General features: G+C 42.9%; 1 protein-coding gene across 3 annotated transcripts in view; it reads right to left on the bottom strand.

Annotated features, from left to right (window-relative positions):
• Positions 1–11,598: 11,598 nt before the first annotated feature.
• Positions 11,599–18,188, bottom strand: part of CSPP1 (centrosome and spindle pole associated protein 1) — a 106,813-nt gene continuing 100,223 nt past the window's right edge. For all 3 annotated transcript variants that reach the window (XM_068237464.1, XM_068237465.1, XM_068237466.1), the window contains 4 exons: positions 17,888–17,951; positions 13,695–13,798; positions 13,458–13,611; positions 11,599–11,917 (listed from right to left, as the gene is read on the bottom strand). In XM_068237464.1, the coding sequence (XP_068093565.1) occupies positions 11,688–11,917; positions 13,458–13,611; positions 13,695–13,798; positions 17,888–17,951 (552 nt within the window). In that variant the 3' untranslated portion in view covers positions 11,599–11,687. The remainder of the gene's footprint in view (positions 11,918–13,457; positions 13,612–13,694; positions 13,799–17,887; positions 17,952–18,188) is intronic.

The raw sequence follows: 18,188 nt of genomic DNA, 5'->3' as shown, positions 1-18,188 counted from the left end.
CATTTACGGAGATATTTCTCCCACCCAGCATGGGTATGTGTAAAAATACACCCCAAAACACATTATACTACTTCTCCTGAGTACGGCAATACCACATGTGTGGCACTTTTTTGAAGCCTAACTGCGCTAAGGGGCCCAAAGTCCAATGAGCATCTTTAGGCTTTACAGGGGTGCTTACAATTAGGCACCCCCCAAAATGCCAGGACAGTGAACACACCCCACAAATGACCCCATTTTGGAAAGTAGACACTTCAAGATATTCAGAGAGGAGCATAGTGAGTCCGTGGCAGATTTCATTTTTTTTTGTCGCAAGTTAGAAGAAATGGAAACTTTTTTTTTTTTTTCTTTTTTGTCACAAAGTGTCATTTTCCGCTAACTTGTGACAAAAAATAAAATCTATGAACTCACCATGCCTCTCACTGAATACTTTGGGATGTCTTCTTTCCAAAATGGGGTCATTTGGGGGGTATTTGTACTATCCTGGAATTTTAGCCCCTCATGAAACCGGACAGGTGCGCAGAAAAGTCAGAGATGCTTGAAAATGGGAAAATTCACTTTTGGCACCATAGTTTGTAAACGCTATAACTTTTACCCAATCCAATAAATATACACTGAATGTTTTTTTTTTTTATCAAAGACATGTAGCAGAATAACTTTCACGCTCAAATGTATAGGAAATTTTACTTTATTTGAAAAATGTCAGCACAGAAAGTTAAAAAAGTCATTTTTTTTCCAAAATTCATGTCTTTTTTGATGAATATAATAAAAAGTAAAACTCGCAGCAGCAATCAAATAGCACCAAAAGAAAGCTGTATTAGTGACAAGAAAAGGAGGTAAAATTCATTTAGGTGGTAGGTTGTATGAGCGAGCAATAAACCGTGAAAGCTGCAGTGGTCTGAATGGAGAAAAAGGCTCTGGTCCTTAAGGGGCGAAAAGACTGTGGTCCTCAAGTGGTTAAATTCGCATACATAGTCATCCTTGCGAATTCGCATGAAAATTCACATACAACCACATGCAATTTTTTTCCGCTGCGATTCCCACCGCACAAGTGGAAATGGGCCTTGAAGGACCAATATCTCAAAAAAATTGTAAAATTCAAATTGCAAGATATGTATAAAATGTGCTTTGTTCCAGATTATACTGCACTATGAATTATGTTTTCCTATGTCCCCGTCACTTACAATACAAAGTACAAATCTGACAGATCTGGCCAGTTTTGGACTAGTGTACTCAAACTCCTCATGGGGAATTCTCTGTTTTCAAAAGCACTTACTCTGGCAGTCCAACTGCTAAAACAGTGTCTGAGTATGGAGACCCATCAGCATCTTTGTATAGATTGCCAGAGTGTGCTTTTGTAAAGCATAAAAGAAATATTAAGAATGTCGCATGAGGAGATGGACTAGTCTAAAACCTGTCAGATGTTGTTTAATGCCTACTGGAAGCCACAGCCACATAGGAGTAAATGCATTTATATAGTGCGTGCTACTCTGGGTTAAATGTACTTAAAAGTATGTTACATATCTCTAAATTTTACAAAAATTAAAAAAAAATCAGGAAACTATACATGCACATTCGGGTCCTTTGACACTATATCCATTGTGCTCTGTAGCAACAGACAATGGCCTCAATTCACTAAGATCATGCTGGAGATAATAAGGCAAGAGAAAACTTACCTCCACACAGTAAGAGAGTTATCTTATCTCTTCATTCCTTACGTTACCTCTTCTGTAGTTAAGTTACCTCCTCTGTAGTTATTTTCACATGCAGTTAATGAACAGCCTGTCTAACTCTGGAGTTATTTTAAGGATTAAAGAGTTAACTTAAAGACAGAAGAGTTAACTTTAGGTTTGCCTGAGTTAAAATGTTTCCTGAATACTACATGCCTTATCACCATGGTAACAACTCTAGAAGAGTTATTAAAGACAGGAGATAAGCTTAGTGAATTGAGGCCAAAGTCTTGTAAAAGTAATACCTTTTTTCTTCTAAGGATTGAAGAGTTAACTTAAAGACAGAAGAGTTAACTTTAGGTTTGCCTGAGGTAAAATGTTTCCTGAATACAACATGCCTCATCACCATGGTGATCACTCTAAATGGCCTCAATTCACTAAGCTTATCTCCTGTCTTTAACCACTTGCCGACCGCACACTCATAACGTGCGTCAGCAAAGTGGCAGCTGCAGGACCAGCGACGCAGTACTGCGTCGCCAGCTGCAGCCTAATTAATCAGGAAGCAGCCGCTCGTACGAGCGGCTGCTTCCTGTCAATTCACGGCGGGGGGCTCCGTGAATAGCCTGCGGGCCGCCGATGGCGGCTCGCAGGCTAAATGTAAACACAAGCGGAAATAATCCGCTTTGTTTACATTTGTACGGCGCTGCTGCGCAGCAGCGCCGTAAGGCAGATCGGCGATCCCCGGCCAATCAGCGGCCGGGGATCGCCTCCATGTGACAGGGGACGTCCTGTCACTGGCTGCACAGGACGGATAGCGTCCTGTGCAGCCCAGATCTCCCGGGGGTGGTAGGTAGGAGAGGGAGGGGGAGGATTTCGCCGCGGAGGGGGGCTTTGAGGTGCCCCCCCCCGCAAAATGCCAGCCAGGAGGAGCGATCAGACCCCCCCTGCACATCATCCCCCTAGTGGGGAAAAAAGGGGGGCGATCTGATCGCTCTGAGTGCCCTTTGATCTGTGCTGGGGGCTGCAGAGCCCACCCAGCACAGATCACCTAAAACAGCGCTGGTCCTTAAGGGGGGGTAAAGGGTGGGTCCTCAAGTGGTTAATAACGTTTCTAGAGTGATCACCATGGTGATGAGGCATGTCGTATTCAGGAAACATTTTACCTCAGGCAAACCTAAAGTTAACTCTTCTGTCTTTAAGTTAACTCTTCAATCCTTAAAATAACTCCAGAGTTAAAGACAGGTTGTTAATTAACTGCGTGTGAAAATAACTACAGAGGAGGTAACAACTACAGAAGAGGTAACTTAAGGAATGAAGAGATAAGATAACTCTCTCACTGTGTGGAGGTAAGTTTTCTCTTGTCTTATTCTCTCCAGCATGATCTTAGTGAATTGAGGCCAATATCATTGCGTCCCAATGTGATGCGATGATATTCCTATGGGGCTTTTATATTGCGTGTGGCAGGTTCTGTCAGAGTACTACACAGAAAGCCGTGCCTTTCCCGGACAATTGGCCTCAATTCACTAAGATCATGCTGGAGATAAGGCAAGAGTAAACTTGGCACTGCATGGTGAGAGAGTTAAGTTACCTCCTCTGTAGTTATTTTTACACGCAGTTAATTTACAGCCTGTCTTTAACGTTAGAATTCTGTAGTTATTTTAAGGATTGAGGAGTTAACTTAAAGGACACCTGAGGCGAAAATAAACGATTGTATTTATCTTCCTTCTCCTAAAAATTACATTTTAAGATATTCCACGTTTTAAGTTTTAACTGTTTTATTGTTTTTGCTCAATGACACATTCATTAAAGAATGCTAGAGCTAAAATCTATGCACTATCGACCCTTTTTATCTCTTTCCTGCTCAGAGGCCATTTTCTGCTAGGAAAGTGTTTTATAGTTGGAATTTCTTATCAGTGAGTGTCACACTGTAGTCACTTCCTGTCAGAGTCAACCACTTACGTACCTGATATTTAACTTTTTTAGGCAGAGAAAGAAAAAAAGGAACACAGCATAGTTATTTGTGTGCTAGGCACTGTACATACACGTCTATCACATGTCACCTCGGGTATCCTTTAAAGACAGAAGAGGTAAGTTTAGGTTTGCCTGAAGTAGAATGTTTCCTGAATACTACCATGGTGATAACACTAGAAACGTTATTAAAGACAGGAGATGAGCTTGGTGAATTGAGGCCAATGTGCGCATTTACAGTGGCAGTGAAGCATTCTTGCACCGTATGTGGAAAATGTGATGCCATTTATCAGCACTGTTGGGCTGCATTTTTATCACAACTCAAAGTGTGAAAAAAAACAAAACCCTTAAAGTGTGCCTGAGCCTAAGTCCCCGTACAAAACCAAACACTTGTCTTAAACAAACACTGAAGCGAAAAAAAACAAAACATAATGAATTGGTTGTGTACTATGAATAATTACTAGAAGATTAGCAGCAAAGAAAATTTTTATTTTCAGGTATATAGTGTTTTTTCTAACATTGCATCATTCTATAATATGTGCAGATTACACAACACTCAGCATTCAAAATGATTCTTTCAGAGCAGTCTGTGAACTAATGACCTCTCCTCTGGCAGAGAAAAAGTAAATAGTTCACTAACAGTTGAGATAATAAAAGTCATAAGACAGCCCTCTCCAAGACTTTGAAAGTTGTCGAGCTTAATGGCTTTTTTGCATAGAGATAACTGAAGTTTAACTCTTCCTGTACTGAAAACAATTAGACTGATGTATCTGATCTTAATGTTTTATTTCTTAGCTGTACTACACATATAAAATCATTTTATTTTCGCTTCAGTGTCTCTAAGAGAGGAAAGCCTCAGGATCCTAATGAGGCTTCCCATGCCATCTTCTGGTTCCCCATCGCTGAGCTTGGATCACCAGAAGATTGCTGACAAGGGAGTCCACAAGTGGCAATGGGGGACCGGAGGACACAGTGGGAAGCCTCATTAGGATCCAGAGGCCTCCTGTTTAAGCAAGTATAGATTTCTGAACCTGAGCTTCAGCTCAGGTTCTCTTTAAATGCAAATTGTGATTATAGTTACTTGAAAAGACAAAACCATGGATAAAATGACAAAATATAATTTTATTAAGTTAAAAAACATACTTCATTAGAAATAAGCCAAGTCAACAAAACATTACAAACAAAACAAAAGTTTCAGTGCACAAGAAAGTTGAACAAGCTATGAAACATTTTCTTTTTCATTACAAATAAATAAGGTGACCTGAAGCTAATACGAGCTCATGCGGCATCTGGTTACACCAGACTGGTAAACTAGAAGCACAGCACAGGCTGCTATTTGTTCAGAAATGTTACTTCAAACTATGGAGATCATCTTACAGCTTTGTGTCCACTGAAATTCAAGTATTACAATACTGCTCTACAGAGCACGGCCCATAGTCATCAGGGCTTGTACTGCAGATAGGAGTATACATTCTTGTAGTACACCAGCTGGTATCTGTCACTTGCTGGACAAGCACCAGCGAAACACAGCACTGCTTGCACTAGACCTGAGCAACACCGGGGAAGCAACAGTGGAACACAGCACTGCTTGCACTAGAGCCGAGAAAGCACCAACAGAAAACTATGCTGGTTGCACTAGGGCTAAACAACCCCCAGGTAGCACCAGCGAAACATTGCGCTGCTGACACTAGGGTTGAAAACCATTCTTCTTTTAGTGTAAAAGGAACATTCAAATTATGCAACAGCATTTTATTTATTTTTCTTCAAACGGCAAAAAAATTAAATGAATAGTTCTGCTTTTGATTTTATTTTTTTTTAGCAATTTTAGATTCTAGGAGACTCTGGCCTGCTTTATAAGACATTTTTACAAAGAATGGTCGATAAGATGCAAATAATTCTGAAATGATGCAGGATTATGCAAATATATGCAGCTTGAAAAAGGACCAATTGAATTCCACATTGGTGGAACCCTACATCAATGGAATTATTGACCAACACTACTTTTTACTACTGCTGTAATCAAGGTACCTTGGGGAGATACTGATCATTTACCCGATCAAGAATACATCTAACCGTGTATTGCAAGATTTAGTGGTCTAATTCTGAAGATATAAGGGCATACACTGTTTAGAGGGGAATTCAATTCTGCTGAATACACAACTTAATCTTGGAAACAGCTAGAAGGGCATTTTAGATACCAAGCCATTCATCTCTCAGATTATACCTGTAAAATGGATGGAACCTGGGTGGAGGGAAGAGAGCAAACAGGACAAGTGATACATAAAACAGAGAGGATACTGAGGAAAGACCAAACAAAATAAATTAACTTTAACCTAAACCTGATTTTACAGGCAAAAAGATCCTATGTTGTCAGCCCATTTGTAGGCTGCCACAGCAGCTCCGGGAAAACTACCCATTGCAGTCACAAATGGTCTAGTTTTAGCAAAGAGATCTGATCAGACGATGTAAATGTAATTCAATAAGCTGTGCAGATAACACGAAGCAGAGCATTCAATGCCAGCAGTATATGTAAAAAAAAAAAAAATTGCCCATTGTATGAGTCGCCAATCACCTTTTTCAGCCAAAGGTTATTATCATTCCTCATACGCAAGGCAGGAAAAGGGATGGACCTGATCTTGTGAAGGGTGCAGAGCCCTCAACTTCCTTTTCAGCTGATGGTGATGGGTTTCTGGGCTTCATACCTGATAAACGCCCTCAGAAAATGGTGAATGTGCTGAATTCACAATTTATAGATGTGCATTTCCTGTCAGGGTGCTTCAAGTAAACCTTTACTTGTTCACAAATAATAGAGTAATATGACATGAAAGAAGATACCTTTCCTTATTGCCTGGTGCCCCCAGGACAATGCACACTGGGGTTTTAAAAACAGGCATGGGAAAGAAACAATTTATGCTGTAATTAAAAAAAAAATGTTTGCCCAAGAAAGGTTTTCCCTGCTTTATCCAGTTACACTTTGTCAGTAGGTAGAGAAAAAGGTTTGAAGAAGAGTTTTGTGCAGAACAGCTCCTGCTTATCGTTATACATAAAATCAGAGTGCTGTGACCGAGGTTTGTGAACTAGATGCCTTTGTTCTTTCACACACGTTCTGATTATTTCATTAGGTGGGAGAAAGTGAGAGTCACTAATGCTAGGAATACACAATGAGCTTTTTCAGCAGATTTACTGTGTGATCGTTTCTCAGATCGATTTTAATGCACTTCTATGAGAAATCAATCAGAAAAACAATCGCAGATCAGACCTGTTGGAAATGATCTATTGAACCATCTATATGTCCGAAAATCTCTTGATGTATTCCCAGCATAAGAGATCGGTGACTGTGCCCAGCTGGCTCTGGCTGATCTGTAACTGCCAGTGTGGCTCACAGTCTATGTATATGCATCTGGAATCGATTGTTGTGTTGCCACATTGTCAGGCTCAGCAGAAATGGCTATACTAGCAAAATGCTAACAAGCATACCAAGAAAGCTCCAGCAGCCTTATACTGAGAAGTGCATGCCCATCTTCAATAAATATCTTCATAATACTCCAGTCCAGCCATACAGCCTACACCAGGATCTCAGCAAACTTTAGTGTAGATCTCTGCTTGTTTGTGAATATTTTGCACACATTCTTCCACCAGGTTCTACATGGAAGAGGAAGTCTGTGCAGAATGCATCAGTCTTTGCAGCAAACCACACTGGTTTCCTCAAAGGTAAATTGTGTCTAGCGGGGAGTATGAGCAGAACCAGTTCTCATTTGTAAAGTCTATTACATTAAATGGTTTTGAACTGCTATTCCAGCCTGAAACAGAGTAGGTAGATAAGTACACTTAGAGGTCGGACATGCTAAATATGGCATTTCTAGCTACACAATTTTTGCACTACAAGTGTTATCTTTGGCTAAGAAGTTTCATGCCCAGTGGAATGTAAAGTTTGTTTTGTGTGCTTGAACTGATGTGCTTATTGCAGATGCATACTCTCCTACTTAATACAGGTATCAGAGAGGATAGAGTACCTGGAACAGTTATGCAGCAAGGCAGACTGACGTGGGATGAAAGGAGCATGGTCTTCAACCAAACATTGTCATGCAGAGAGAGAGAAGGTCAGCAAGGCACTGCTCCTTAAAAGCCCTTTATTCCAGTCAGTTATAGACAGTGGTACAAGACAGTGGTGTTGTAAGGTGTCTGACCGCTGTTTCACAGGCTAGAACCTGCTTCTTCGGAGGCAAAACATGTTCTGCCTCTAAAGAAGCAGATTCTACCCTGTGAAACAGCTTTCAGGCACCTTACAACTCCACTGTCTATAACTGACTGGAATAAAGGGCTTTTAAGGAGCAGTGCCTTGCTGACCTTCTCTCTCTGCTTAATACAGGTATGAATTGAATTGCCCCTAAATGGTTTGTTTCAGTTTATACACACATTCCAGAAACAGGTAAGTGCAATAAAGTTTGCCAAGATCCTTGCAATGTGTAAGGCAGGCACGGAGTGGATTGGTTTAGTGTATATAAAAATGGGGTTTTACTTTCAATAATCCTATAAATATATAGAAGGCAGATAAACAATCTGAATAGCAGCATCAGAATGGATGAAAGAAATTAGCACTTCCCTTTCCAGCTACGCTTGTATACACAAAAATAGCGGTTACATTTATCTTAAATATACAAATATCTATTTCTTCATTATTGTAACATTCATAAGCAACACGAAAGTGAGGAGAAAAGTGCTTCAGTGATGGACATTCAATCCTGGAAAGGCACAAACATGACTGTGCTAAGCGGATGGATCTGAGACGACCCCCCCCAACGCTATTCTGTGCATTTTCCAAAAGGGAATAGAAGCTTATCCTGGAGTTATCCCAAATCCCTGCCATCCATGGGCAATATGGGCCCGCTACAGCCGAACCATCCTGCCGTCCATGGGCAATATCGGCCCGCCACAGCCAAACCATCCTGCCGTCCATGGGCAATATGGGCCCGCTACAGCCAAACCATCCTGCCGTCCATGGGCAATATGGGCCCGCTACAGCCAAACCATCCTGCCGTCCATGGGCAATACGGGCCCGCTACAGCCGAACCATCCTGCCGTCCATGGGCAATATTGGCCCGCTACAGCCGAACCATCCTGCCGTCCATGGGCAATATGGGCCCGCTACAGCTGAACCATGGTCAATGCACCAAGACTAATGTAAATTCGAGTGAAAAACGAACACATCAACTGCACTACTGTGATCCAGCCATTTACAATCCAGTAAACAATGTTTCAGTACAATGAAGGATCCCTTTAATGAGCAGATTCAAGATAACGATAATGAAGAAAAAAGTTTTTATTACCCGGTCAATGGGAAGCTATAATCCTACCTAATAAATTCCCTGGGAATCTGCACCTGTGGTCTGCATCCATGTCAGCCGAGCGCACATGTGCAGAGCCGTGACCGTGCTGCGCACAGTGGCCATGTGTGTATTTGTGAGCATGGGGAACCCCACGCATTTGCACTACAGCTCATGCCTGCATGGTCCAGAACGCTAACACCCATTATTGTACCAGGCTTAAGGACCAGTGATTTATAAAGGCATAAGAATGTGAATACTAATATGTAGGGTTTGCTTGTAGCTGTAGTGCAGTGCTGTTATGAAGGGGTGGTTTGATGGCTGATTAGTAGTGGCACAAGGCTGGATTCACACTGCGCGTTGCATAACACGTTATAATGTGTGTGAGCTGCAATGGACACTGAGCGCATAACACACATTACTTCAAAGCCTGCAAGCTGCGAGTTTTAGAATGACACACAATCTGTTACAGCGCAGAGATGTGGAACCATAGAATTGCATGGGAAGCGAGTTCACATACAGAATTACTATGCAACACTACAGATACAGTGTGAATGCATCCTTAATCATTTCATATTCCACCAAAGTGCTTGCTGTAACAGCTGCGGAAAGTCACAGCTTCATTCAGAATGGATTTAGCAGACAGTCCCTGTTGCTCAGCTATGCACATGTGTTACCTATAACACACATGCAGAGTAGAGTAAACAGGAAGTTTATATGTCTCTACCTTCTCCACTGCAGATCATGCGGCCATCCACAGCTGTTACAGAATGGGCTTTGGAGAAATACAAAATTCAATTACTTGCCGACTGCTCCACGCCAATAGGCGTGAGCAGTGCGGCAGCCCCAGGACCGCTCCACGCCGATTGGCGTGAACGGCTATCTATGGGGCCAGCAGCAGATCGTGCGCAGGCTGCACGCACATCTCCTGCTCGGAAGGCGGAGCTCCCCCTCGCCTTCAGTCTCCGAGCGACGATCGCCACTCGGGAGACTGTTAGACGGCGATCCGCTGTCGAATTATTTTGTACAGCGCTGCGATCCGCAACAGTGCTGTACTGGGGACAGCCGTGCGACATTGCTGTCCACCTGGGGCACGAGAGAGAACGATTGGCTCTCATAGGCTGAAACCTATGACAGCCGCTCGACGTGATTGGCTGGCGGCGGGTGGGTGGGAGAATAAAATAAAAAAAATACTCAGCACACAAGTGATTTCCCCCCCCCCCCTTTTTCTCCCCACCAACAGAGCTCTCTGTTGGTGTGGTCTGATCGCCCCCCAGTTGTTGGGGGGGGGGGGGTTGCAAATATTTATTCTTATTTATTTTTATTAAATTTACGTATTTTTTATTTTATTTTATAAAATACGTAAATTTAATAAAAATAAATAAGAATAAATATTTGCAACCCCCCCCCCCACCCCCAAACAACTGGGGGGCGGATCAGACCACACCAACAGAGAGCTCTGTTGGTGGGGAGAAAAAGGGGGGGGGGGAATCACTTGTGTGCTGAGTTGTGCAGCCCTGCAGTTTGGCCTTAAAGCGGCCTATTAACTGAAAATGGCCTGGTCTTTGGGGGGGGGGGGCTTAACACTGCAGTCCTCAAGTGGTTAAGGCTACATACCAGTGATTATCAAATAGTATAGCTGCCCATCAGCATAGATGCTGCACAGCGACGCCAACAGGAATTACACTGCACTACAGCAACACATACAATCTAAATAGAAATACCCTTTATGCACATTCTTAAAGGCAACCTAAATTGACCTTACCTGGGGCTTCTACCGGCCCCCTGCAGCATGCGACATGCCTGTGCACGTACCGTCACTGAACAATACTTCGGTCCCCCGTTGTGCCTCAGTTTCAATTCTGGTGACTGAGCCAGTCGATGGCCACTGCGTCTGCAGGGCCCTGGCATGCGCTAGAAGCTTCCAGAGATGGGAGCACAATTGAGGACATGCAAAGCCAAGGCCGCGCAGACGCAGTGACCATCGACTGGCTTCAGTCGCTAGAATCAAAACAAAGGAGCAGGAGGGGACTTGAGCATCGTTCAGTGACGGCATGGGGGCAGGGCGGCTGCAGGGGGCCGGTAGAAGCCCAAGTTAATTGAAACTCATTTTTTACAGGTTGGTTTGGGTTCCCTTTAAGCCTTCATGCATATGTTTTCCTGCTCTACTAGGAGGGTCGTCCAGAAAGTAATAGCTGCATTCCATTTTGGAAACATTTTATTTATTTTATTTTAGACACACTGTATCTTCTAATTATTTCTCCACATAAGCATCACTCTCCTCACCTATGGGTTGGAGGAATTGTGAAAATAGGTGGGCTTCATGTTAATACTTCTGAACAAACAATTACTGGCGTTCTGCAGTCATTTGACATGCGGTGCAGGGAGAGGAGAGATTAACCTGACAGATGCAAGTTAAATCACACAGAAAGAATACCTTGCAGATAAAAACAAATAGCTGTTACTTTTTGGAGAACCCTTGTATATTGATAAATCGTATATTATTCAGGAATGGTTTTACTGCTTGCAAAGGAAGGACGCCACAGGGTCTTTCCGCTCTTGTGGCATCTTCCTCTTTAAAAGACGATACACTATATTCATATTTTTCTGTAAAAGAAATATTCAATTGCCCCATAATATTGGATTAAAAAAATAAATAGGATTTTATTTCCATGGTGAGCTTGCTGTGCTAGCTTTTCACTCAGAAGTAGCCCTTACACTGCAGCCGTTACCCATGGGCAGTGGACAGGCCCTGCCAGTTGAAGGGTAAGGCATTGTCACTTGACGGCTTGCTCTGGTTCATCTGGCCAGCCATAAACCTTTTGAGCGTCTCGGAGGTGCCAGGCCGCATCCATGGCTCTGTTGCTACGGTGTCCACAGACTGAGGTCTGGCGCTCTGCTTTCTGGGCAAGTGTTTCAGGATGTCTTCAGCATTTCCAAAGCCCTCCGGATCATCATCTGAACAAATAAAATAAAACAAATTACACGTATGCTCTAGATATACCTTGACAGTTCCTGTAATGAACTTCTAGTACAAGAAGGAATATGTGATCCTCTCATGAACCCTCAGCATAACTGTAGAGATCACACTGCAGTGTAATTAAAGTGACTATAAAGTCTAAAACACACTTTTCACATATTCCGTTACCATAAAAAGTTATACTTACCTGCCGGGTCCTTTGTGTTCTTCTCTCTTCCCATTACATAAGCACCGACTTCCAGTGTGTAGCCCAGCCTCCTGCAGATAAGTGCTGAGGCAGTTTTGTGGTACTCTATCTCCGGTACAGAGAGTGCCATTCTACTCATCTGCAAGGGGGAGGGGCTATGTGCTGGAAGTTGATGCTTACATGGCTTAGGAGGAGAGTTGAACACAAAGGACCCGCAGGGCAGGTAATTATTAACTGTAAATATAAGAAATGTTATAGTGATGCTGTAAGTTGTGATTTTTTTGTTTTTTACTTTTTTTCTTCAAATGCTCATATCTCATACATTTTTGGGGGGGTATCTGATGTAAAAGGTACAAAATAAACAGTACTACCTTCATAGCATGAGGCCCAGAATGCCTTAACCCATTCCAATCCTGTGACTGTGGCACCAATGACAGACAGTCTGACACAGGAAACCATGGCTGCTGCTGACAGACTCTTTTAGATCAAAGGGCTGGACCCACACCATACCATTTTTTAAATATCTGTTCAATTTAAGAATTGCAATAAATTTTTCTGACTGATTGTAACATTTCAAAAATATGACCAATGTACCACACACACCTATGTTCAATTTTCCCCAATTATGATAAAACTGATTGGAAACTGAGAAAATTGCTAGGGTGTGTATATTTAACTGACAAATTAACACACACCATACAATCTTTAAAAAAATTTATGAGAAATATCTGGCATTCCGGATCGATATAAATTGAAAAAAAAAAACAGGAAATCCGATCAGATTTTTCAGTCGAATGAAAAAAAAAGCTTTCGATTTTTTTCGGGAGATACGATCGGTTTTCTCGAATTGCTGTAAAATCGGACCATTTTATTGTATTGTGTGTGGCCACCTTAAGTCTGACACTTTACATGGGCGTATTTGGGCTAGCGGCCTGGTGGCGCCGTTGCTGGATATAGTCTGGGCCCAGCGTCAGGCTATGTGGATCAAAGTGTTGGACAAAGTATCCCCCTTCAGAAACACGTTGCGCCATGCAGTAACGTAATTACGCTAGTGTGTGTGCAATGGGGGCAGAACTGGAAGTTTGACCAAGAGGTAGATGTATAAAATGCAGGCTCTAGATTACTCAGGTGCAGGAAGAAGCAAGTTTGCTGTAAGGAAGAGCTGGTTTGTCGATCCTGGAGTCAGACTGTCCCTTTTTTTGTACAAGTGAAGTATGGGATGTAGAAAGAGTGCTTGCCTACTACAGGCAACTAAACCAGGTCTTCTGTCACAAGCTTTAGTAAATAATGCGGATAGACTATACCAGCGATCACACTGGTGGATTTCCTACCTATGCTCACTGTGCTCTTCTGCAGGATATTTAGCCGCCTCAGACGCTCCTCATTCTTGCTTTGCAGTTCTTCCACATTGAGGCTGGAGGCGGAGTTGATTGAGTAGCTGTCTGGCTGGTTCAGGGGCAGAGGAGGCACAGGAGGGATCTCATTCTGAGAACAGACATATCATACACCATGATGCAGTAGCAAACCTCAGGAACACCGATATGACACTTATTTCAAGCATTTCATACCTCAAAGTCCAGCGGCTGCTGTTTGTATCTTCTGCGCTCTCTGGCTGTGGTCTGCAAGTCTAGGACTGGCTCAATGAAGGTTGGGTAAGGTTCTCCATTTTCACCTACAATAAAGCAGATTTGAATTTCACTTAAGTTCCATTTACCAGCAGGTTCACCCAGGTGTGGCCAATAGCGCAAATCCCAGTCCACCCAGGAGTTGCATTTACATAAGAGGAAACTGATACTACTGCACATGGCACATCTGATTTGGCACCTCAATCAATCTGTTAGTTGACTGGCAGCTACCTCACCTGAGTTGTCCCATCTATGTTAAAGGGAAGGTCCAAGCAAAAAAAAAAAATGAGTTTCACTTACCTGGGGCTTCTACCAGCCGCATGTAGCCATCCTGTGCCCTCGTACTCACTCACTGCTGCTCCAGTTTCCCGCTGGCAGCTTTCTGACCTCGGAGGTCAGGGCTGAATTGCGTACATTTTTACACATTCCCGCTAGTGCAGGAACATTAACACATACATTTTTACGCGTTAGTGGTGCAACGCGTACATTTTTGTTCCTGCACTAGCTGGAATGCGTAAAAATGTATGCAATGTGGCCCTGACCTCCGAGGTCAGAAAGCTGCCAGCAGGGGACTGGAGCAGCAGTGAGTGACTACGAGGGCACAGGATGGCTACATGGGGCTGGTAGAAGCCCCAGGTAAGTGAAACTCATTTTTTTTTTTTGCTTGGACCTTCCCTTTAAGTGTTATTTCTTATTTTGCAAATTCTGGTTACATTCAAACCGAACTCTGCATATTCATCCAAACATTTGATCATGGATCTGTGTCCCTAACAGCTAGTGAGACAAGTACCTCCTTGGCTTTTCTACAAAAAGAATGTCTAAATTGGGAGTCAGAATAATGAGCGCTGTAATAAAAACTGTGATAGTGAGGCAGTAAAATAAAGAGCCCTATTGTAGGGCAGAACTACAATAAGAAACACTAACTCAGGTTACTGTGCTAGGTACACACCATACAACTTTCTGTTAGATTTACCTGCCAGATAGATTTTTACATGTTGGAAAAAATCTATCTGGCAGGCAAATCTAACAGAAAATCTAATGCTGGGAACACTCGATCCATTTACCACTCGATTCTCTTCTCTTCTGCTCGTTTTTCTTCTCTTTTTTCCATTCAATTCTATGAGGAATCGAGCTGTAAAATGTTTGAGCGGAATATCGGACATGATGGAATTTATCAATCGAATGCATCTAACGTGCGGGAAAATGAAACGTGTTCCCAGCATACCAGAAAACCGGTATAGTGTGTACCTAGCATTATAGGGAGCTTTATAGAGGAAGAACACGGAATGGGGGCTAAATAAGGAGGCTGTTACAGTTACAAAATGTTTTTAGCCACACCTTCTTTTAAAGACTGTGCCTTTTGCAAAATACACCCCACTCCCTCCGCTGATACAGGGGTTCCCAGACATCCAAAAATTATTTAATGGCTTCCTCCAGGGTGAAAGGGTTAAGAAAGACTGGTCTGATGGATGCCTAAAGTCATTATCCATTGGTTCTGCGGTACGATCCACTGCTCTTCACTCCATGCATTCCAATTCAATTAATAAAAATATACCGTAGTTGATCAGTGGCTGCACGGTGGTGTATCAGCAAGAATGCACAAACTCATTTCTGCAATGCTGCATGCAGTGCAACTGCTGAACTACTACATAACTTTATCATGGAGGAGCGGAAGAGGATTCCAGTGGCAACCTGAGAGGCTCCAGTGAACTCCATGCCCAAGTTAAAGCAGACCTAAACCCGGGACTTCCTCTCTGCTCTAAAAGATAAGCCAATTCATATTATCCTTTACAGAAAAACATTGCTTTAAACAGCAGCATTTCTGTGGAGAAATGTAACCAGTAACATTTACTTCCTGGTTTCATGGAAGCACATATAGGATTAACTCTCCAGTGTTTACATATAGCCTGTCACTGAGGCACAGACCAGACAGAGGTGTCAGCTCAAATTACAGTGATTTATTACTAGCAGATAAGGAAGAATTATGCTGGGCATACATGGGTCGATCCGGCGGCCAATTAGCCGCCGGATCGACCCCTGCCGTGTCCCCGCCGGCAGTCCTTATCAGCCGCTCGATTCCCTGCCCTTGTCCGCCGGCGGGAATCGAGCGTGCGCGGGTCAAGCGGCGTGATCGGGCCAGCTGAATATTATCAGCTGGTCGGATCAGCTGGTCGATACACGGTACAGAAACGTACCGTGTATCCCCAGCATTAGATATCCTATTATTTCTAAATACAACCAGGGTGGAGTTTTTCTGTGTTTCCCCTCACTCCTGTAGAAAAAGCTAGGTGAACCGAGCATTATTTTTAGCTCTATAGCAAATTAAAAATGCATTATAAAAATGTGGTTTATGGTTAAAAAAACAACAAACTTTAATTTTACCTCATCTTTTGTACATTTAAGGGTTAAAATCTTCTACCTCTTCCATCCTTGCAAGGTCTTGTGGACAGAGGAGCAACAGATGATGGAAGGCAGATAAGAAGTCACCTAAATAGACTTAATTGACCACAAACCCTGAGTCTTCCCCACTGTACTTCAAACAGAAAACATTAGTCACGCTTGAAGAATTTCACACCTAGCCTGGTTAATGGCAGCAGAAAGGTAGCAGGGGAGTGAACTTCTCAAACATTGCAGCCCTTTCAGCTATTTGAAGACAGGAGCTGCTTAGATTTAAAGGACTTCCAAGGCTAGTGGGGCTTAAAAAAAGTAAACGCCAGATGAGATGGACGCGCGGGCACGAATGCAAGTGCAGAAGACCTGACCCGCCAGTGGGGTCGCAATCTTCACAGGCGGAGAGCAATACAACGGGAAGGACGGCTGCGGCGAGAGCACGAGACAGATGTTATGGGCTGGAAGAAGCCCCAGGTGAGTCAAAAAATTTAAGCCGCCTCGCCTCAGAAGTCCTTTAAATGGAATGTCCGAGCAAATAAGAATAAAAAAAAAATTCTACTTTCCCGGGGCTTCCTCCAGCCCCTTGCAGCCAACATGTCGCCGAGGTCATCATCTACTGTGCCTGCACGAGCACCGCTGTCAATCAAGTTCACGTTGTCCGGAGTGTACTGAGAGGTCGGACTCTGCACCGGCTGGGACTCTGGGCCGGTGGCTTAGAGCGGAACTGCAAGCGTGGGACATGTCGGCTGCAAAGGGCTGGAAGAAGTCCCGGGTAAGTAAATTTTTTTTCTCTTATTTGCTCGGATCTTATTTGCGATCGAAAATCAGATCGCATCTGACAGAAAGAATCGATTCGACACGTCAATCTGATTGGAAATTGCATGGTGTGTACCAGGCATAAGGTTACTGGAAATGCTGGAGCTGACTGATCATGACCAGTGCAAAGAGAACAGGAATAACAATCATGCAGTTTGCCAGACCAATCAGACTTCACCTGTTAAAGGAAACGGGGAATGTGACTGGCTACATGATTTTTGCTTCCATGTTCTGTCACTGGTCTTGGAACTTATTTTTTTTTAGCCCTGTTAAAGAGGCACTCCAGTGAAAATAATGTAATGAAAAAAGTGCTTAATTTTTACAATAATTATGTATAAATGATTTCTTCAGTGTTTGCCCATTGTAAAATCTTTTAAATCCCTGATTTATATTCTGACATTTATCACATGGTGACATTTTTACTGCTGGCAGGTGATGTAGCTGCTGCTTGCTGTTTTGGCAGTTGGAAACAGCTGTAAACAACTATTTCTCACAATGCAACAAGGTTCACATACAGGAAACTGCCAAGAGTACATACTCAGAATTTCTTTGTGGGAGGGGTTTCACCACAATATCAGCCGTACAGCGCCCCCTGATGGTCTGTTTGTGAAAAGGAATAGATTTCTCATGTAAAGGTGGTATCAGCTACTGATTGGGATAAAGTAAAATTCTTGGTCGGAGTTTCTCTTTAAGGTTTCTAAATATAACTAGTTGTCAACAACGTCTTTTGTCTCTATTTCTATATACTGCTAGCAGTTTGTTATTAGTAAGAAGTCCCTGTAAACAACTTACAGTACTGATATTAATGGGTAGAATCACTTCAGTGTATTTAGTTTCAGGCTGACAGGGGAGGGGCCCCAGCATCACACAGCGGGACGGCTTTATGTGAGCACCACTGACTGATGCAGTGAGCCAGGGAGGGAGATTACCTATGAAAGCACTCTCTGACTCCAGCAATGACGTCTTCAGCAGGTCTTTGGACGGATCTTTCAGCTTCAATAATGAAAAGAGAGAGAGATTAGAAAACACACAACATAATAACATCACAGTATGCGGTCTTACAGAGCTAGATCCACAGCGGACAATTACAAAGCAACGATGAATCACCAAAACCTAGTTATAGAATATGTGACTAGAAGACGTGTAGAGGAAAAGATAAGCAGCAGGATTATCACAACTTGAGCAACTACAAAAATTACTGGGCGCCATAGCAAAATGTCAAGCCCCACC

This window comes from Hyperolius riggenbachi, chromosome 5, assembly GCF_040937935.1.
Source record: "Hyperolius riggenbachi isolate aHypRig1 chromosome 5, aHypRig1.pri, whole genome shotgun sequence".
Classification (NCBI taxonomy): domain Eukaryota; kingdom Metazoa; phylum Chordata; class Amphibia; order Anura; family Hyperoliidae; genus Hyperolius; species Hyperolius riggenbachi.
Note: the sequence above shows the minus strand (reverse complement) of the source record. Positions and strands in the feature narration are given on the sequence as shown.